Raw genomic sequence first — 21,174 nt, 5'->3', positions numbered from 1 at the left:
TAAAAAGGGAAGCTGAGGCACATAGCTGAGGTTCAAACAGGCTGACCGGCCCCCTAGCACATATGGGTATCCACCAGCCTTTGCTTCCCTTACATGAATTTCTTTCCAAAAGCCATGCCTGTTTGGGGGGGGGGCTGTGGCTGCTAGCCAGGCATGACAAGGGAAGCCCAAGTCTCTCTTGAGCCTTCCTGGCTGGCTTCATCTCCGGAACTCTCTCTAATGCCTTCCCCATCCACTGACACCCCTATTCCTGCCTGTGGTCAGCCCAAATACCAGATAGGGTGAATAGCAGCCTTTCTCAAACATTCCTCATCACTGTGGCTCAGTTTAGGCTGGCTGAGGTCATGAAAATAGAGCTGGGGTGGTTGGAGCAGGAGGGAAGTGGAGGGATGGGCTAGTTGGGCCTTGCCACCCTATCCAGCCAGCCCTCTGCCAGCCCTCTTCAGGGAGGGGAAGGGGGTGGTCATCCTCCCAGGCCCTGTGGTATAGCTGAGTGAGAGAGAGAGAGAGAGAGAGAGAGAGAGAGAGAGAGAGAGAGGTGTCCTATGCCGAGAGATGGAGGGCAGCTGTAGTCACAGGGGATGTTGGAGCAAGCGAATGCTGCACAGGAACTTGAGAGGCACCACAGGGCTGATTATGGTAAGGTGGGCAGGGAAGGTCTGGAGTGGGTTTGCCTACCCCCTGCCTGGCTCTGTCCCCTGGCTAGGTGGCCAAGCCTACCCTGCATGGGGAACCCTCACCAGGCTGTCCTGCTGACTCTTTTGCTTTATCTCAGAGGCCTCAAGAGTTGCTGCTGCTCCTGATGCTAAGGTGGACCGAAGCACACATGGAGGACCTTGCTTTCCCGCACTTGGGTGACAGCTCACAGCCCCTGTCGAGGGCCTGTCCTTGGCGCTGCTCCTGTCCCCGAGATGACACAGTGGACTGTGCTGGCCTGGGCCTGAGGGTATTCCCAGACAATATCACCAGGGCTGCTAGGCACCTTTCCTTGCAGGTGAGGGCTGGGGGTCAGAGACTCAGGGAGGCATAGGGCCCAGGTGGGGTCCAGGTGGGAGGTCTGCATGCCAGAGCTGAACCTGGCCTTACTCTGGGTCTGCTAAGCCAGGTCAAGACCAGAGGGAGAAGCACTGTGTGTTGGGAGAGCTGAGTTTGGGGTCGGTCAGCATCTTAGAAGGAATAAAGCTACTTTGGTCAAACACTGAGTTCTGGGGCATGATGGTGGAGGTCATGGGTGCTTTGGGAAGACCTGGGCAAAAAGTGTTGGTAAGGATTCTGAGGCAGGAGGATAGACAATGCATAGTGAAGCCCTGTGTATGTGTGTGTGAGGGGGTGTAGAGAAGTGTCAGAGGCCAGGTTCAAAATTAGCAACTTGTGAGGCTTGGGGGCTCAGGATAATAGTGTTGTTGTGGTGATGTAGTGAGGGGCCCAGTGCCTTGCCAATCTCAAGGGTGTTTGGGGTCAAGGAACAGGATGTTTTCTTTTCTCCTCCTCCTCCTCTTGTTTTTGGAGACATTAGGGATGAACCCTGGGGCCTGTGTATGCTAAGCAAGTGCTCTGCCACTGGGCCATACCCCTAGGTTACAAGTTGAGGAGCAAGGGACAGGTCTTGGTGTGATTGTCTTCACTCCACAGAACAACCAGCTGCAGGAGCTCCCCTACAACGAGTTGTCTCGCCTCAGTGGCTTGTGCACCCTGGACCTGCACAGCAACCTCATCTCCTCAGAGGGTGAGGACCTCAAGCTTGGAACAACCAGGTCCCAACCCCTCTCCACATCCGCTGTTTGCCAGTTGTGGCCAGCTCTTCGGGGTTTTCCACAACTGCTGAGCAGGGTGGAATTTCAAGGGTTGGGGGATGGTTGTGGCTGTGGCTTTTGAGTAAGGACAGGATGTGTGTGGGGGGGTTGGTTGGGGCAAAAGTCTGGGGACCTATACTAATAAGGCTATACTAGCCTTCAGTGTAAGGCCTTCAGAGGAGAGCTGCTAGAAATGCCGGTCCCCTCATCATTGCCCACTGTGCTCCCCACCCAGGCCTGCCTGATGAGGCCTTTGAGTCCCTCACCCAGCTAGAGCACTTCTACGTAGCCCACAACAAGGTGAGCATGTATGTAGCCCTGAGAAGGTGCATCCCGGCTGGGTCACTCAGTGTGCGGGACCTGGGTGTAGGGGCTGGGGAGGCGGGAAACCCGCACCGGGACCAGATGCTGTTGCTGTTGCAGCTCTCTGTTGCGCCCCAGTTCCTGCCACGCACCCTGCGTGTCGCCGATCTGGCTGCCAATGAAGTGGTGGAAATCTTTCCTCTCACCTTTGGGGAGAAGCCTGCACTCCGGTAGCCTTAGCCCTGGCTCCGCCCCATCCTTTGATTCCAGGATCCTGCCCCCAGACTTTCCCGGGGAGAAAGAGGCCTTCCCTGGGAATCGCGTACATGCCTTTGCATAAGGAGCAGAGGGCAGCCCTGTTTTGAAGGGTGTGAAGCACGGCTCTGCACCGGGGGTGGGGAGTCAGAGAAGGCTGGGGTCTGTTCTGGGGATCCTGGGGCATGGCCCTGTGCTTGGGGGTGGGGGATGGTATCAGGGAGGACTCAGGTCAGTTTTGAGGGGTCTGGGGCACTCGGCTCAGTTTGTGGACTATGTCCCTAAACTTGGGGTCAGAGAGATTTCAGTGGGCGGAGCTTGGGTGGTGATATAGAATCCTATACCCTGTATCAAAAGTCTAGACTAAGCCTGGCTGTGGTGGCTCACACCTTTAATCCCAGCACTTGGGAGGCAGAGGCAGGAGAATCTCTGAGTTCAAGCCCAGCCTGGTTTTCAAAGCAAGTTCCAGGACAGCCAGGACTACTGAAAAACTCTGTCTTGGAAAAAAGAAAAAAAGAAAGAAAAAGTCTAGACTAGGACAGATACCATCTACTTCAACACACACACACACACACACACACACACACATACCACACACACACACACACACATACACACAGACACACACACACACACACACACACACACACACACACAACACACACACACACACACACACAGACACACACAGACACACACACACACACAGACACACACACACACACACACACACACACACACACACACACACAGACACACACAGACACACACACACACACACACACACACACACACACACACACACACACACACACACAACACACACACACACACACAGACACACACACACACACACACACACACACACACACACACACACACACACACACACACACACACAGACACACACACACACATACCACACACACACACACACACACACACACACACACACACAGTCTTACTCTCAGACAGAAGCTGTGGACAGCCCCAGCTGGAGTTGAGGGGCACCAGCATTTGGGAGGGTGGTGTGCATATGTATAGGCTGGTGGCTGCAGCCTTGCCCTCCTCAGGTCTGTGTATCTCCACAACAACCGACTGAACAACACTGGTTTGCCACCTAACACCTTCCATGGATCAGAGGCCATTACCACCCTAAGTCTCTCCAGCAACCAGCTCAGCTACCTACCACCCAGCCTCCCAGCATCCCTGGAGAGGCTTCACCTGCAGGTACCCTACCTGTCACACACATGCCTGGGCCTATGTCTCAGCCAGTGAGATTTCTCCACCTCCTCCTTTTCATCCTTTCAACTGCTCCCCCGAATTCCAGATGTTAGAACAATAATTTAGAAAAAACAAAACAAACAAATAAAAAACCCTCCACTGCCTTGCACAGGCAAGACAAGCTCCTGGGCACACTTCTTTACTCAAGAGCCTTCTGTGGCTGTCGTAACTGTTCATGCCGGACCCTCTATTTCACTCTTCCTCCTCCAGAACAATCTTATCTCCAAGGTGCCCAGAGGAGCACTTAGCCTCCAGACTCAACTCCGAGAGCTATATCTCCAGCATAATCAGTTGACAGATGGTGGCCTGGATGCAACTACCTTCAGGTAGGTGCACAGGAGTTCTGTGCTGGCAGCAGCCCCCTCCTTTATAGGACTCCTAACCCAGGACTTCATTAAGTGAATACCTAATATACACCCAGCTGCTCTGCCTGGCATAAAAGGTATTACTGTATGTTGTGATGCTTGGCTGGTGTCTGTCTCCTGCTACCTGTTTTTGAGGTTCTATTATCCAATAGTTGTGGGGTTTTTTTGTGATGGGGTTATGGAATCCAGGTTCTTGCACATGCTAGGAGTCTACCCACCCCCCCTTCCGGATTCTAGACAGGTAGACAGGAGCTCTGAGCTGCACCTTAGTTCTTGCCTTTGTTTTTCTTTTCTTTTCTTTTCTCTCTCTCTCTCTCTCTCTCTCTCTCTCTCTCTCTCTCTCTCTCTTTTTGGACATGGTTTCTCTGTGTAGCCATGGTTGTCCTGGAACTTGTTATGTAGACTAAACTGGCCTCCAACTCATTTCACTCTGCCTTCCTCTACCTCTTGATCCCTGGGACTAAGGATTACACCACAACACCTAGTTTAACTTATTTATTTTTATGTATATGGGTGTTCTGCCTGCATGGACGTCTGTACACCACGTGTATGCAAAGCTTGAAGAGCTGTAAGAGGGGGGGTTGATCTCCTGGACTGGGGTTATGACAGTTGAGGGCCACTACGTGGTGCTGGGATCCTAACCCTGGTTCTCTGGAGGATCAGCAGCAGTGCTCTTAACTGCTGAGCCATCTCTCCAACCAAGCCCTAAATTTTTTTAAAGAGTCTGGGTAAGTGTAGTCCAGGCTGGCATGGAATTCACAAGCCTCTTAGCTCACCTCATGAGTGTGGGATTCCATACCTGTACCCATGGCCATTCTGGGCTTCCTTCCTTTCTTTTCTTTTTTGTTTTGTTTTTCGAGGTAGGGTTTCTCTGTGTAGCTTTGGAGCCTATCATGGCACTTGCTCTGTAGACCAGGATGGCCTCGAACTCACAGAGATCCGCCTGCCTCTGCCTCCCAAGTGCTGGGATTAAAGGCATGCGCCAACAACTCCCACCTGGCTGGGGTCCCTTTCTTGAAGTGAGCATTCATCCTATCACCTCTCTCTCCCATCAGCAAACTGAGCAGCCTTGAGTACCTGGACCTGTCCCACAACCAGCTGGCCACAGTGCCTGAAGGTCTACCCAGAACCCTGACCATACTGCACCTGGGTCGCAACTGCATCCGGCAGGTGGAAGCGGGGCGGCTGCACAGAGCGAGGGGCCTGCGCTACCTGTTGCTGCCGCACAATGAGCTGGGGGCCTCGGCGCTGCCCGCGGGGACGCTGAGGCCTTTGAGGGCTCTGCACACGCTGCACCTCTATGGCAACAGGCTGGAGCGCGTGCCCCCAGCATTGCCCCGCCACCTGAAGGCCCTGGTGATGCCCCACAACCGCGTGGCCGTGCTAGGTGCGCGAGATTTGGTTTCTGCGAGAACCCTGGTTGAGCTCAACCTGGCCTACAACCGCCTAGCCAGCGCGCACGTGCATCCCGGCGCCTTCCGCCGCCTGCGCGTCCTGCGCAGCTTAGACCTGGCGGGCAACCAGCTGAGCCGGCTGCCTGAGGGCCTGCCCGCCAGTCTGCGCTCCCTGAGACTGCAGCGTAACCAACTGCGGGGCCTGGAGCCAGAGCTGCTGGCCGGCCTGAATAGGCTGCAGGAGCTGAGCCTGGCACACAATCGGCTCCGCGTGGGCGACATCGGGCCTGGCACCTGGCACGAGTTGCAGGCACTGCAGGTCAGGGGTTAACTACAATGCGGTTATCTCCACCTCAGTTCTGAGCCCCGGCATGCCATAGAACCCCATGTGGGCAGCCTGAAATGGCTAAAACAGACCCACCCTGTTTGGGTTGTTGCTCCTATGTTCCCACCTCCTGGGCATAGACTTTACTTCTGAGCACTCCTCCATTCTACCCAGCCGCCAAGCTCTGACAACCCAGCTGGGCACAAAACAGGATCCTTATCCTTTTCTGACCCCAAACATCCTAGTTAGAGAAAAGGCCATCTAAGGCAATCACACTGTGATAGAAGGTAAGGAGGGTGGCCAGGTGTGGGGACTGAGGCTGTCTCCACAGCACAGGGGAGGCTGCAGTAGGAGGGTGGGATCTGAAGCCAGCTGAGGCTACAGAAAGAAGAAAGAAGGGGAGGAGGGAGAGGGAATGGAGTGAGGGAAAGAGAAAACAAAGGGTGACAGTGAGTGTCTTGCTAAATCAGGCAGGTGGAGACCACATCTACCTGTTCCTCCCATGAATAAAACAGCAATATATCAGCTCAGTGACTGTCTATGGAGTGAAGGAATTTGGCAACCATTAGTGAACACGAAGTGTAGCTGGGCATGAAGGGGAAGGGGAGCAGGGAGGAGAGGCCCTGAGCCTGCCTCCTGCTGTGTGCCTTTTAGGTGCTGGATCTGAGCCACAATGAGCTATCCTTTGTGCCCCCTGACCTGCCAGAGGCCCTGGAGGAGCTGTACCTGCAGGCTAACCGTATCAGCCACGTGGGGCCAGAGGCCTTCCTCAGCACACCCCGCCTGCGTGCCCTCTTTCTGAGGTGAGCTCGGGGCAAGAGAGTCTGGATGATGGCAGTAGCTCTTCCATCACTGACCTAACTTCTCTGCCTCTCTGCACAGGGCCAACAGGCTTCATATGACAAGCATCCCGGCTGAGACCTTCCTGGGGCTTGCACATCTACGTGTGGTCGACACTGCAGAAAACCCAGAACAGGTCCTGGTCCAGCTGCCACCCAAGGACAGGGGGCCCTGAGCCCTGAGGGCTAGCCAAGTAGCCCTGACCTGAATCAGATGAACTATGGACTAAGTTCTTAGTTGAGGCCTTGGAGGCTGAGCCTATTGTGCCGAGCGCTGGCCAAAGCACTAGAACAGGAGTCTACTTGGTGGTGATTGGGGGCTGAAGCAGGAAGTATGCTGCCTTGAACATTCTGGGGTCCAGTCTACACCTTCCATCAGATGGTGATGAGGAAAATAAACTGAACCCCTTTCCACGACTCAGTGCCCTCTGGGACCCATCTCTTCTCTACACTTCACTCAGGAGTGCCTTTTCCATCCCTGAGACCAAGTGCACTTAGAGACAGGAGCTAGGATCTGAGGTCAGTCTGATAGTGTAGTCCCATGGCCAGTTGACTGGTGTGGATGACCTAAGACAGGTACATGGGTCATTAACCAAGCCACAGGCGGAGGCCCAGGCCAGCCACTGAGCAGGCCACATCAAAGAAAAAAGACAGAGCTGAGGCGGGTGTGGCCTTGGCTGTTTATTCTGTGTTGGCCCCGGGGGGAGGGGGACAGCTGGGTCAGCAAGCCCCTGGAGAGCCAGCTGAGTTAGACAGCCTCAGTGGCATCTTTGGAGAGGACTGTAGGGTTAAGACTGGGGAAGGAAAGGAAGTAAAGTGCTTGCAGGGCCCTCTGGGCTTGTGCCCAGCCACCCTCCTTGCTCAAGATGCTCCTGGATGTGCAAACAGGACTCTCCAAGGCCCAGCCAGCCAGGCTTGGGTGAGGGTGCTGTCCTGACATCCCTGGGGCTGGGGGCCTGGACAGGGTGAGTCCAGAACCAACTGTCCGTTGATTGTCTGCTTGTCTGCTCGGTGGCCCTGGAGCTCTGCCTGGCATTGGGCCGTGGGGCCTGAAGTCCAGGGATGGGCCTCACCTGCGGAGTCTCTGAAGCTGTGGAAGACATAGGAGGTCAGGGGACCAGCACCACATGTGTCCCTCCCCCCAATACCTCCCTCCCCCTGCCCCTGTAGCCACTCACTTCGCTCTCCACCAGGTTCCGGCGGTACAGTGCCTCTTTTGCAGCCTCCTAGGGGAAGGGATGAATAGCAGCTGACAGTCTAGGATGACCCTGCCCCTATACCTCAGTACCTACCACAGGAGTCCAGCTTACCCTGCTTCCATCATAGCCTAAGCGCCGGGCAGCCTCGGTATAGAAGTTCAGTTGGCGTTCCAGATGGGATGCATACTCTTGAGAAGTGGCAGTGGGGGTCAGGGTCAGGCAGCTGTTTCTCCCCAGGCTTCTGTCCCATGTCACGGGGTTTCTCATTTCCCTACCCCCCCCCCCACCTCTCTATCAGACAGGCCTCTCCCCAGCCCCTTTCTTGACCCTCCCTCAGCAGATAAACCCTCGCAGCCCCGCTCCTGCCCCTACCCCTGCGGATGCCAGCACCCCCCTGCTCCAGCTGTGCCCTCTGCCACTGGCTACGCTGTACTACATCCTGGTACTGCTGGGCCACTTCTGGGGGCACAGGCCGGCGTGCCTGCCTCAGGGCCAGAATCTGGAGGATACAAAGGGGGCTGTGAGCCAATCTGGAGCCCACTCCTAGGCCCACCCTACTGAGCCCAGCAGGACAGGCACCCACCTTCCTTTCCAGCCGCTCTTGGTCAAAGGCTAGCACACTAAGGCTATGCAGGGGCCGTGCTGATCTGCAGGGTAGAGAGGGGCAAGAGGGGGCTATAGAGGGTGTAGTGGGGATCCAAAGGAATCAGTTGGGTAAAGGCACAGGGGCCAGGGGATCTCAGCTAGGGGAGAGACCACAAGAAGTCCAGGGATCAGAGAAAAGTAGGTCTGATGCTGGAGGTTCTGGGGCATGTCTGTCATCCCTGCACGTGAGGCGGGGGGCGCATGAATAAGTCTGAGACCTGCTTGAGGGAGAGTGACAGAGGAGGCTGAATATGCTGACAGTGGTCACATCATAAAAGATCAAGCAGAGTCTTTTGAACTGAATTTCCCAAGAGAAGGGGTTCAAGAATGGCTTTGGGATGGGCATTGGTGGTGCACACTTTTAGTCCCAGCACTCGGGAGGCAGAGGCAGGCAGATCTCTGTGAGTTTGAGACCAGCCTGGTCTACAAGAGCTAGTTCCAGGACAGCCTCCAAAGCCACAGAGAAACTCTGTCTCAAAAAACCAAAAAAAAAAAAGAAAACAAACAAACAAACAGGATATGGTCTGATGTGTCACGCAAACTACAGAAGGGACTGAGAGACAAGAGGATTCTCTTCAGTGTGACCCAGCCCAGACTCACCTGTTCCCTGGTTCCCTCCAAGTGGCAGCTATGGAAGGCACCTTTGCTTTGGGCCCGGAGACCTGTTTTGGTACAGAGAGCCAGTCCAATGAGGACTGAGTCCTTGACCCCAGCCCTACTCCCAAGGGTGGCTGACAGGCAGGGGGCTCACTGTGGGCACAGCTGCTGGGAGGTGATCAATGACCAGCCACCTCTCCGTTGTAGTCTCCAACTGCTGGGCTGTCAAGGGCTCCCGGATCCGGACCATCACTTCAAGCCTCCCCCCAGTGGGGCGGCGGCCATCTAAAACCTAGGTTGGAATAAGAAGGGGTGCTATGGGCAAGAGCAGCAATCTCAAGCAGGAGTCCTGAGGAATGCCAGAGGGGGGATGGTGACAACAGACCACGGTGCTCGAGTCTGCAAGCATGGCTGCCGCCTCACCTCCAGGGTCTCACGGACTTCACAAGCCGTCTCCAGCATATCCAGCTTCAGCTGGGCTGTGCCCAGCACCCTGTCAGTCTTGAACAGCCCCCTGTGTGTAGGGAGGTGTGATGGTTGGCGTGCTGCTCCACAGCCCTGAGCCCAGACCCAGTGGTCCCTGGCTTACCCCTTGTGGACCACTTCGAATTTGATGCCCTTGGTTTGGATGGCCCTTCGGAAGCCGCGGTGGCCACGGCTGATGCACAGTTTGAACTGCTCCTTGAATTCTAGGAGCGAAGGAGGGAAGAATGAGAAGAGACTGGTTATGCGGGAGTGTGCACTGGCCTTGTGTGTGTGTGTGTGTGTGTACATGTTGTGTATGTTCATGTGGCAGGCAGAGCACCACCTCAGGGGCACCCCAAGCTAACTGACCCACAAGCTCTCTTGTCCTCACCTCACTGTGGGAGTATCTTTTCCTCACCTCACTGTGGGAGTGTGGGATTACGGAGGCAGTTACCGTGCTGCCTCCAAGTCAGCTCTGCAGATTCGAGTTCACTTGCTTCTGCTTGCACTGCAGTTGCTGTACCTACTGAACCATCTCCTCATTCCTTTTTTCCCCCCATGAGGATGCTGGAATGGAAGCCCAGGGCTTGTGCATGCTGGGTATACCTTTGAGCTACAATCCCACTCTGGCCCTAGTTTTAGGTTTTCTTCTGTAGGAGGCCAGGTGACTCACCAGGGGAGTCTGTATTTTTGATCACACTGGTCTTGTCTTTTTGAGCTTCTTCCTGTATAAAGGAGGAGGCAGGAATGATCAGGCCCAGGCTAGACCTGGATTTCTTGCTTGCCTTACTTCCTGGTCCCCACCTACTTAGAGGTTTCACCTACCACATTGGGATAAGGGAAGTCAAAGCGGACAAAGGCATCCAGATCACTAGGAGACAGCCCTGCAGGTAAACAAGGGTCAGACCTAGGCAGAGAAACCAGCCCACCCTTGCTTCCTTGCTTCTGGGCCACCCCCTCACCTGTGGGTGTGGGCAAGTTGATGCCCTTCACGATAAACAGAAGCATGTCATTGTTGCTCAGGTCCGGAAAGACCCTGTCAGTAGACAGGGAAACAGAGGCAGGCAACTCAGCCCCAACCTGCAGCTCTCAGTTCCCTCAGTGGAGTGAGGAACTGAGCTGTGCCCTTTACTCTATATTCCTGGAGTCCTACTAAGTACCAGCCAGGACTCTAGCTGCTGGAGGATCCTTTTCTTTTGAGACAAAGTCCTTGAATTTCTGATCCTCCTGCCTCCACCTCCATAAACAGATCACAGGCATGTACATCTGCTTATGAGGTCCTAGAACCCAGGATCTCATGCATACTGGGCAAGCATTCTACCAACTGAGCTATACACGTAACCTTTTCCTTTCTGAGTGTCTGCCAAGTGTCAGCCAGGGCCCTAGCCAATGCAGCACTTCATGCCCACCCCAGTGCCTTTGCAGGTCTGTGCTCCCACCACGCGTTTACTCTTGACCAGAGATAAGGTCTACAAGACTTCCAGAAGTGTAGATTCCCTCCCCAGCAATACCCAACCACGGGGCTGTGGACCCTACTTGATGACACTGAAGGTCCTTTGCTCAAAGCGGGCAGCAGGTGTGGGTAGACTGTGGGCAAAGGCTTGCTTTAGGGTGTCCATGCTCCGCTTACAGTCTTCTGCCAGCTTCTCGAACCTACAGGAGAGGTATTGCTTGGGGCCCTGGCCGGCTGGGCTGCCAGTGCAGGTACCAGTGAGGTAGGCACTTACTTGATAGTTTCAGCAATGTTGCCCAGGTGGGTGAACTGTGTGGCGTGGTTCAGACACATCTGTAGGGGAAAGAATGGGTATGTGTGGAAGGCCAGGAGGAACAGTATAGGGGGATGGGGACAGGGTCATGGGTGGGACCTCACTTCATGTTGCTGTCTCAGGAGTTTGGTAAGCTCCCCATAGCGCCGCACAGCCTCCTGAGACAGGCCTGGGCCAGGCCGCTGCACCAGTACAAAATCGTCCTTGTTGACAGGGGCGGGTGGTACCTATGGAAGGGGCGGGTAGATGAGGCTGGTAGGCAAGGACCTACTGGTCCAACAGGAGTGGCTTGTCTGGGGCTTTGACACCGTCTCTGCCCCTTACTCTATCTCCCCTCAGTTCCTACGCTGTCTGACATAACAAAGACATCCTTTGGGCATCCTGGCCCTGTCTGTGCAGCCCTGTACATGTGCAGGCAGTGACTAGAGACAGCCAAGTGGTGTGATCTCAACACACCAGTGATCTCAACACATAAAAGACTGTGGCAAGAGAACTGGAAGTTTGAGGACAGCATGAGAAACACAGTGAGTTCAAGGCCTGCTTATGTACAAAAACCGCATCTTAAAAAAAAAAAAAAATCAGAACTAAAAATCTAAGAAGAGGGGGGTTAGCTCAACAAGTATCTCTCTGGAGGCACATTCCAGGGTGAGAAGGGCATGTGCAAAAACCCTGAGGCTAGAGTGGAGCTGGTGTCTGAGACAGGAAGGCAGTGAAGGAGGAGGCAGATCATGCAATACCATGGGCCCCAGGAAAGCCCTGGATTTACCTATGTGTCTCTGTGGTCTCCCTAGATAGAATGTGTACCCCACAAAGGGGGATATTTGTCTATTTTGCTCAACTTTAGGTTCCCAGGACCCAGGATGTGCTCCATACAAATTTTCTGGCATGGATGCTGCTGTCTATCATACAAGGGACCCTGGGATCCCACCTGATTTTCAGGTGGGAATCAGTCTTCAGGTCTCCAAAGACAAAAATAATGCTCTGAGTGAAGAGTCTTACCCAGAGTGGCAGAATCTGCTAACTATCCCCTAGATCAGTCTCTTTCCTAGTAATGGCACATAACATTGCTCTAGCAGGAACTGCAAGCCCCAGAATCCTTTGCAGCTAGGTATGGCCACATGGCTAGCTCTGTCCAATGAGAGCAAGCAAAAGTCTGGTATAGCAGGGGTGTTCTGCTGTAGGGGAATAGAGGTCAGGGCATTCCCAGTGCCTGCAATGACTCCTTTAAGCCACTATATCCCTTTTACTGCACCCTTTCCACAGGCAGGAGGCAATGGGTTGGTGGTCCATTTGGATCAGTGCACTAGGACAAGCCCCTAGGAAGATGAAAAGCAAAAACATGGAAGGGGTCTGGGCCCCTCAGGTGTCTGTCCTAAGTGTGACATGCAAGAAGTAACTGTCTCCTTTCAACTGCTGTCTTCCCAGGGCCTATTTGTCACAGCAGCTTAGTTTAAAGGACGACCAATACATTCTAGGTCACATGGTTGCTAAGGGGCCCACAGGCAGTGTGCACAGGTATAGGGCCTCACCTTGGCGATGTCCACAGGCAGCCCGTTGCGAGAGGCCTCCAACATGGGCTCTAGACCTTTGGCCTGGCGCAGGTGCATCTTGGCGCCCTCCACATCATTCTTTTGCTTGGCACGCAGCGCAGCCTGCAGGAGCTGCTTCTTACGGCCCTCCAGGAAGGCCAGCTGCTGCTGGGCTGTAGGTGGGGAGGACTCAGTGGGGGCTGCTCCGCCCATTGGGGCTAGGTTGGCCTGGGTAGCCAGAGCAGGTGGGGTACTTACCCCTGGTGGATGTAGCCTTAGGGGCTGCTTTGCCTGCTGGGGCTGGTCCTGATGAAGGTGCCCTGGAGGGTGAGGACTTCAGATGGGTTGTGGGGGCAGCAGGGGTGTTTTGCTGCAGAGGAATAGAAAGAGGTCAGGGTGTTTACAGTGTCTGCAGTTATTCATTCTCAAGTGTCAGAACCCCAAACCAAGGACCTGTCTTTGTATCCTCAGCAGGTAGGCCTCAACCATTATGTAGCTGAAGGTGGCTTTGAACTCCTGGGCAGGGCTGAGATCACAGGTATGAGCCAATGTGCTTGGCTCAGCACTGGCCACATCTATGGTCCTGCTTCTACCTACTCTCCGGAACAGCTCTGCACAGCTCTACTCTGTGCACATTCTGTAGGTGAAAGGACTAAGGCTCAGGGAGCGAAAAGGCTTGTCAGCAGCCCCACAACCAACAAATGGCAGGCCTATGGTGTGAGGCTGGCTCACTTCTACTTAGGCCAAGGTCTCCCAGGGCTCTGTCCTGTTGTCACCTCCCCCCCAGCCCTGACCCCCTTGCACCTTTTTAGGAGCCTCATCCTCTTCCTCCTCTGAGCCTTCATCGTGGTTAGCAAGCTTCATGGCAGTTTCCAGGACCCCCACCAGGCTCTGCTGGGTGGGCTCTGCACTCTCCAAGCCCTGAATTGGGGGGAAGCCTGGGGGGTAGAGTAACCTAGTCAATCCCTCCTCCCACTGTTGTGAGGGTGCCATCAATCCTTCCTCCCAATAAGGAATTCTAAGCCTTTCTTTTTGTTGGTTTTCTGAAACAGCCTATGTAGCTCAGATTGGCCTTGAACTTGCAGTCCTCCTGCCTCAGCCTCTCAAGTACTGGCATTACAGGTGTATGCCATGCCAGTCTTACTGTGTTCTGCATACCAAAGATGGAACCTGGGGCTTTGTGCATGCTAAGTAGATGTCCTACCATTGCTCTAGACCCTCCAGGATACCCTGAGACAGATCTGAGGGGAGGGGCTGTGGCGTCTTCTAAGTGCCAAACCACCCCTTCCCCCAGGCTGCCCCTTCTTCCCGAGGTGCTGGCTTCTCCTGCTGGGTCTCAAGCACTTGGGCAGATTCTAATGGGCTCTGTCAGGTGGGCCTTGGCTGGGAGAGGGGCTCCCAGACGTGGAAGATAACTGTTTCCACACAAGACAGGTGGGCAGCTGAAAACTTATGAGGTTTTTACTCTACTGAGGACTGGCAGGAGAGTCAAAGCCCAAAAGCTTGGCAGGAAGTCAATGGAATGAAGTAGAGAGGGAGGGAGACAGTTGGAAGATAGAACAGGCACCAAAACAGCCTCCTAATTTTGAGAACTTTCCAGTTTCCCTCATATAAACATTTCTGTCATGACTCACTACACTCTGGTTAAGATGCTTGCAAAACTCCCGAGTACACACCCATGGCTATATAAGGCAGCCCTTAAGCAGGAATGGACCACCAAAGGCAAAGAGGTAGAGGGAGTGGGAGGGGTGGGGCTACTTGGGAGAAAACATACTCGGGGTGGGGCGTACCTGGAGGTATAGCATACCTGGGGGTACTGGCAGCTCAGTCACATCCACAGCTCGGCCTGCCTTATGGGCTCGAATGGCGTCTTGATATTGCTGCAAAGCACAGAGATGTTAGGGGGACCTGAGAGAGGTCCTGGAGGCATTTATCTGGTTCCCTACATACCTTGACAATGCGCTCATGCATTCGTGCCTTCCGCTGGTCACCCTTGGCCTTGGCCTGGGCTGCAGCCACATGGTACCGCTCCATTCGCTGCTCCAGAGCCTCCAGGAGGCTCCTTGGGGGTTGGGGAACCTCTGGGCCAGAAGAAGTGGAAAGCAGGTTAAGGGCACAGGAAAGTGGAACACTGCCCTAATCTGTCCACCTCCAAGGACCTCAGCAGCCTACCTGGCCTGATGGGTGCTGGGGAGGGGTTCAGAGGTTCTGCTGCTGGCAAAGGGGGCTCTGGAGACAGCTGGTCTGGAGACAGAGAGGCCCGGCCCAGTGAGGGGCTTTCTTGGTGATCTTGGGCAGCACCAAGGTGAATAGTAGGAGTAGGAGGGGGCATGGGATAGGGTCCTCACCAGGTGGAGGGGGCAGACGGGAAAGGTCCACCAGTTCCCCACGGCTCAGGGCCTCCAAGACAGGATCGAAACTCTGGGAGAAAGAATTATATGGGTGGAGAGGGGACTACCAGGACCTCAGGGGGTGTTCCACACCCTGCCCAGTGGCAGAGGATAGCCCCCTACCTGGGGCCACCCAACCCATGCTCTACCAACACTGCTATGCTGGGCACAAAGGATGGCAGCTGTTGAGAGAAGAGCCAGTGGGGATGGGAGCCTGCACTCTGTCTCTGGCTCCCTCCACCAGAAGGCCCGTCTGTGGGTCGAAACACACCTTGGCCACTCTCAAGTGTCTGGTGGCCGCAGCAGTGTCGCCCTGATGCTTGGCATGGAGGGCAGCCAGTTTGTATTCATGCTGCAGGCTCTGCAGCTGGGCTAGCGGGGTGCAGGGACCTAGAAAGAGGAGCACACACAAGAAGCCCAGGCCAACCTCACTGTACAAACTGTCTATTTGGTCCTCACAACCCAGTTTTGAGCCCATTTTATAGATGGACACCTGAGGCTGAGAGGGCATGCTCTCTGCCAAGATCACTCTCTTTCAGTTGGCACGAGCCACATTCAACCCTAGACCTGGAGGTCCTAAGTCACTGGATTTCCCCGAGTTCTTTAAAACCTGATGGGGCTGTGTACCCTTTTAATCTTTTAAAACTTTTCAAGTTTTCTTCTTAAACTTTAAAGCAGCCAAGGTTGCCACTCACAGTAAACTATGAGCATTATAAAGAGATAACTGCATGCCTTACTCCCCTCTGTGGCATCTGGGGTTTTAGGGCTGATGGGGGAATGGAGGACTTCACACATGCTAGGCAATTGCATGACCACCAAGCGGCACTGGGGCGTCAACGCCACACCAGTCTTTCTGACCAGCAGATGCAGCAGTGGTAGCAGCTGCTACCACCTGGTGGCTTCAGTTTGACCCCTGGAACTCACATAGCAGGGGTGAGGATGCCCATGGGTTACCCTCTGACCTTTGCACACATTCCATGGCATGTTCAACCCCCACCCCCAACTAAAAGAGGCAAATTTAAACGTGACTGGAACTCATCAACGTTTACTTTAATAAACACTTTTAGATTCATTTGTTTTATGTGTTTGAGTGCTTTGCCTGCGGGTATGTATGTGTACCACATCTGTGCCTGGCACCCTTGGAGGCCAGAGAGGGCATCAGCTCCTTTGAAACTCCAGTTACAGACAGTTTTGAGCCTCCCTGTGGGAGTTGGGAACCAAACCCTGGGTCTTCTTCAAGAGCAACAAATGTTCTTAATTGTTGAGCCATCTCTCCAGGCCTCCTAGTTCTTCTTTTTTTTGTTTTTTCTTTTTGTGAGACAAGGTCTTATTATTTAGCCCTGGCTGGCCTAGGCTTGCTATATAGACCAGACTGGCCTTGAACTCAAAGTGATCTGCCTTCCAAGTAACAGGATTAAAGGTGTGTGCCAGCATGCCCAGCCCTACTTGTTATTTTGTAAATTATAGTAGCATACATAAAACATACTTTAAATTGTTTTTCTTTTCTTTTTCTGTTAAATTTTTAAAAAAAATTTTTATCAGGTGCTCAAGAGGCAGACGTAGGCATATCTCTGTGAGTTCACAGTCAGCCAGGTCTACACAGTGAGACCCTGACTCAAAAAAAAAACCTACATGTGGTGGTCAGATGCCAATTTTGTGCAATTGATTCTCTTCTTCTACCTTTGCTGGGTCCCATCATTGCCACTTTATCAGTCTCCTTTCTCTTTCTGAGGTGGGTCTTTCTATGTTGTCTGAGTGCAGGACTGATATGTATGTGTTAGCATGCCTGATGCATTGGAAACATGCTTCTGTTTTGTGTCTGTGTTGTTTTAAGTGTGGATATGTGTGCCTGTAGAGGACAGAGGCCAACACCAAGTGTCTTCCTCAATTGCTTTCTGAAACAGTCTCTCATTGAACTTGGAGCTCACCAACTGGCTAGACTGGCTGGCCAACAGCAAGCCCCAAGGATCCTCCTGTCTGTTTCTCCATGCTGGGACTGCAGGTACACACCACCATGCCTAGCTTTCTATATAGATACTGGGGTCTGAACTCATATCCTCATGTTTACATAGCAGGAACTTTACCTGCTGATATCTGCTTGTCTAGTAACCACCTTTTTTTTTTTTTTTTTTCTTTTGAGACAGGGTTTCTCTGTGTAACAACCCTGGCTGTCCTGGAACTCACTCTGTAGACCACACTAGCCTAGAACTCAGATATCTGTCTGCTTTTGCTTCCCAAGTGCTGGGATTAAAGGAGTGCACCACTACTACTGGCTCTAATAGGCCACTTTTAAGCGCATAGTCTGGTAGCATTACACACATCCACAAAATAGTGCAGCCATGCTCACCATCTCTATAATGTGTATTTCCACAAACTAAAACTCCATTAAACACTCACTCCTGTCCTGTGTTCCTCCCTCCCCAGCATGCCACCTGCCATTCCACCTCCTGTGTTTATTGATCTGACAGCCCTGGGGCCATCCTGGGAATGGGATTAGTGTCTCTGTCTTCTATAGCTTCTGCCCTTAACATCATGTCCTCATAGCTCTTCCATGTTAGAGCATGCTAAAAATTAAAATTATTCCCTTTTATGGTCAAATACTATTGTATGCACAGCCCATGTACTGAGGTCTCTGAAGAGCCCGCACAAACCCTGTATGACCCTGGCCCTTTCCACCATTTACCTGGAGGCAGCTGGGGCCTAGCAGAGGTTTGTGGGGTGACAGACGGGGCCTCTAAGGTGATCCTGGACTCTGGGGCTGGCAGGTTCACAGAAGCCAGGTGGGAAGTAGCGTGGGTGTGGCTGTACCCAGGGGCTGGTGCCTTTCCCACAGTGATGAGTGGTGGGATGTCTGCTTCATTGATAATGTTGCCCTGCCTGGAAGAGGCCAGCAGGGTTTCCAGTGTCTGAAACAGGATGTGAGTATGAGTCTGAGAGTAACTCAGAGCTCAGTGCTCCTGGGTCCAGGTAGAATCTCAGAACCCTGCCTTCAGCCTGCTCACCTTGAGCCCCCGATCATATCGTCGCATCTTGGCATTGTCTCCAGCTTGCCTGGCATTCTCCACTGCAGACTGGTAGAGGGCTAGCCTCTCCTGCAATATGGCCTCTATTCCTGGGTTGGATCCTGAAGGCTTTGGCTACAGGAAGATTGGGGGTACAATTTGGGTGGTGACCAGGCTTAGGCTACCCTGACCAACCCCTCATAGCATGACCACATATTTCCCGGACACAAATTTCCCCTGGAACAATCTTCCCCGCTCCCAGTGATGGAGAGATCACAGTCCAGAGGTTCAGAGGTAGCATGTCACCTGTGCCCAAGGTCATATGTAGAAGGAGGGAAAGGTGAACTTGAACTCCAGGCTATGTGTGTATGTGTGACCTAGGGAGGCATACCTGGGCCACAGGCATCAGGGGCTCCACAGCCTTCTGTTCCTCACCAAGGACCTCGTTTAGCTCTGCCTGCAGAGATACATGGCCAGGGTAGGAGGTAGAGGCTGCTGGACAGGGCACTGGGATGATGTATTGACACATGTCCTGGCCCTGTGCTCACCAGCAGGTCCTCATCAGTCTCCACATCATCCTCGTCGGTCCCCTCCTCATCCTCATCCAGGTCTCTCATGCAGAGCCGGGCCATCTTCTCAATGGCCTCCATTGGCAGGGGACCTGGAGGCAGGAAGAAGCCCCAACTAAAGCAGGATCCTCCCAGAGCCCCAGCTGCCCATCCCTACACTCAGGGCCCCAAAGATCAGCACAGCAAGCAACAGAATAACAGATGCCCTTCTCTGACCATTGTGGTATCTCACCATCCCGGAGCCCTTCTAGCCTGATGCCATCTACCACCTGCACACTGAACTGGTAACCGGCAGATCTGTGGCTCCTGCCTGATGCACATGTTACTTTCCAAAGGCGCAGGATTACCACCTATGCTCCAAAACACCAAGCAACACTTTGCTTAGGGATACTGCAAATCGTGAAATCACTCATATAAGGTATAAAAGTGAGGGGCTGGGAAGATGGCTTGGTGGTTTTGAGTGCATATTATTCTAGCAGAGGACCTGAGTTTGTTTCCCAGCACCCACATGGGGTGGCTCACAATGACTTCTGACTTCAGCTCTGGAAATCTGACACCCTCTTATGGCTTTTGTGTATGTCTGCACACACATGGCATACATACAAAGACACACACACACACACACACACACACACACAAATTCTAAAAAAAGAAAGCAGATTGGATAAGGCCTAGCTGCATCCACAACTGACCCTGTCACCTAGACCCTAGACTCCAGGAAGGTGGGGTCTTCTGTTTTCCTCCCCCACTTCCAGCCCAGTGCCCAGCTCCAAGTACTGTCTACAGCAGAAGTTCCAAAAATATTCTCAAGTGTGTTGAGCATCTCACCTTTGCCTCTGAGTTTCTCCAGGGCCTGGGGCTGGTCCCCCACCAAAGCCAAGAACTCAGCCTCCAGTTCCTCATCATTTACTCCGTCTTCAGGAATCATCAGGCCGTCTGGGGAGAAATCAACCAGCAGGCCGAGCTGTGGGAAGAACCATGGTCCAGTTAGACCTTCCGTATACCACGAAGCCTAGAGAGTCACCATGGTAGGTAGGAACCAAATCTCTAAAAGTAAACTGTTTCTTGGGGAGACTAGGAGACTGAGACACATGTACCATGTTTAGGCCCTTTAACTTGGCGCATGGCTCGACAGCTGACAACCTGCCTAGGCTGTACCAGAGTGAGGCTGGTTGATGCATTCATCAATAATGTGCTAACCCTAACCCTACCATGTGTAAAGCCCTGGGTTCCATCCCCAGCATAGCAAGGAAAAAAATTTAAAAATGAAAGCCCTGACAACAACGTCTAAATTAAAAATGGATCTTTTCTGTAGCCCTGTCCTCCTGTTTTGGCTAATGACCAGTAGAATATGATGAGTTACATGAAATTACCCTTTCTGTGGGTCCAAATTGGTCAAATACTAGCAATTATGCATGGCTTTACCTACTGGGAATAATAATTGCACACTATGTTCTAGCATTTTTCATAAACAATCTCAATAAGTCTTTGCAACTGTCCTGCCATTTAGGGACTCTTCCAGGCCTCCATTCCACAGGTGGGAAAACTGAGGTTCAGAGCTACAAATACATCTGTCAAATGTACCAAGGGCAGGAGGGAACCTGTAGTCAGGAAGACTCAGACCTGAGCCTGAGCTAGGCCCTAGGCTCCCTGGTTCAAAGCTGAGACAAATCAAACTCCCACAGGCTCTGGATTTGGGAGTGTGGCTCTGGGCCACAGTCTTGTACACCTCTGAACTGACATTTCTGTCTGGCCAGGCTGTTCGATCTTATGACCTTGGTTAAAGGTCTTCGTCTCCCTGAGCCTCAGTGTCCTCATCAATACAATGGGAGTAAAGAGTGTGGCCTGGCCCAGTTGATGCAAAGGCTGGAAAAGCTGGTCTGATGGCTGCCTCTGCTCGGCTGGAACTGCTGCAGCAACAGGTGTTACCCAAAACCTGGGTGGGGAGCCAGAAGCTGCATGGCTCAGGCCAGTAGGCCCTACAGTCGGAGCAAGCCTCACCTGGGGGGCGGGGACTTGGGTTCACTTGTTAGCGAGGATCAGGCTTTTCTGGGGGTAGGGCACGCCCCTCGAGTGTGAGGAAGGGTGGGGACAGACCCTGAGGAAGGGTGCGGAGAGACCCCTAGGTGGGCAGAGTGGCGCACACTCACCTGGCGGGCGGTGACAGCGCCTCGGCCCGGGGGTGCCGGGGGTCCATTCCTCTTGTGCATCTTCCAGGGTCGAAGCCTGGACTATCAGCCCTGGCACCTTGGTCTTACTCTGCCTCTTCCCCGAAGCCGGGTTTCTGAGCTCGCTGTGCTCCTGAGCCCCGAGTCCCTCCTCCGTGCCCGGCCCCCGGAATTTTCGAGTTTTGGCCACCCTGCTTCCGCCTTGGCCTTCGGGAGCGCGGCCACAGGATTCGCGGGATCTCTAACTAAACTACAACTCCCTGCAGCCAGTGCGTGAACGCGCATG

At 53.4% G+C, this 21,174-nt stretch overlaps 2 protein-coding genes across 2 annotated transcripts; one reads left to right on the top strand and one right to left on the bottom strand.

Moving 5' to 3' along the window:
- The first annotated feature begins 546 nt into the window (after positions 1-546).
- Podnl1 (podocan like 1) lies at positions 547-6,975 on the top strand. The gene is made up of 10 exons (XM_027406200.2): positions 547-639; positions 776-994; positions 1,633-1,726; positions 2,029-2,093; positions 2,217-2,326; positions 3,425-3,581; positions 3,846-3,961; positions 5,056-5,713; positions 6,374-6,522; positions 6,602-6,975. The coding sequence occupies exons 1-10, from the start codon at positions 556-558 to the stop codon at positions 6,732-6,734; spliced, it is 1,785 nt and encodes a 594-aa protein (XP_027262001.1). The 5' UTR covers positions 547-555; the 3' UTR covers positions 6,735-6,975.
- Positions 6,976-7,222: 247 nt separating this feature from the next.
- Positions 7,223-21,138, bottom strand: Cc2d1a (coiled-coil and C2 domain containing 1A). The gene is made up of 29 exons (XM_027406201.2): positions 20,871-21,138; positions 19,549-19,684; positions 18,700-18,812; positions 18,543-18,608; positions 18,152-18,286; positions 17,833-18,055; positions 15,421-15,539; positions 15,108-15,180; positions 14,932-15,003; positions 14,710-14,840; positions 14,567-14,639; positions 13,564-13,697; positions 13,018-13,129; positions 12,760-12,932; positions 11,335-11,457; positions 11,192-11,250; positions 11,001-11,117; positions 10,427-10,500; positions 10,290-10,348; positions 10,138-10,189; positions 9,589-9,688; positions 9,423-9,513; positions 9,154-9,291; positions 9,003-9,064; positions 8,341-8,404; positions 8,130-8,256; positions 7,869-7,945; positions 7,737-7,784; positions 7,223-7,648 (listed from the first exon to the last, which is right to left on the bottom strand). Exons 1-29 carry the CDS (start codon positions 20,928-20,930, stop codon positions 7,628-7,630), a joined length of 2,832 nt encoding a protein of 943 aa, XP_027262002.1. The 5' UTR covers positions 20,931-21,138; the 3' UTR covers positions 7,223-7,627.
- Positions 21,139-21,174: the final 36 nt, after the last annotated feature.

Source organism: Cricetulus griseus, chromosome 3 (genome assembly GCF_003668045.3).
Source record: "Cricetulus griseus strain 17A/GY chromosome 3, alternate assembly CriGri-PICRH-1.0, whole genome shotgun sequence".
NCBI lineage: Eukaryota > Metazoa > Chordata > Mammalia > Rodentia > Cricetidae > Cricetulus > Cricetulus griseus.
Note: the sequence above shows the minus strand (reverse complement) of the source record. Positions and strands in the feature narration are given on the sequence as shown.

Bases quoted from the DNA above. Each gene is read 5' to 3' on its own strand.
- Podnl1 (XM_027406200.2), top strand. From the start codon at position 556: ATGGAGGGCAGCTGTAGTCACAGGGGATGTTGGAGCAAGCGAATGCTG. The intron at 640-775 runs GTAAGGTGGGCA...GCTTTATCTCAG, and splicing joins GCACCACAGGGCTGATTATG to AGGCCTCAAGAGTTGCTGCT. The intron at 995-1,632 runs GTGAGGGCTGGG...TTCACTCCACAG, and splicing joins CTAGGCACCTTTCCTTGCAG to AACAACCAGCTGCAGGAGCT.
- Cc2d1a (XM_027406201.2), bottom strand. From the start codon at position 20,930: ATGCACAAGAGGAATGGACCCCCGGCACCCCCGGGCCGAGGCGCTGTC. The intron at 10,190-10,289 runs GTAGGTGAAACC...TCCTTTATACAG, and splicing joins ACTTCCCTTATCCCAATGTG to GAAGAAGCTCAAAAAGACAA. The intron at 7,946-8,129 runs GTAGGGGCAGGA...CCACTTCTCAAG, and splicing joins GGGTGCTGGCATCCGCAGGG to AGTATGCATCCCATCTGGAA.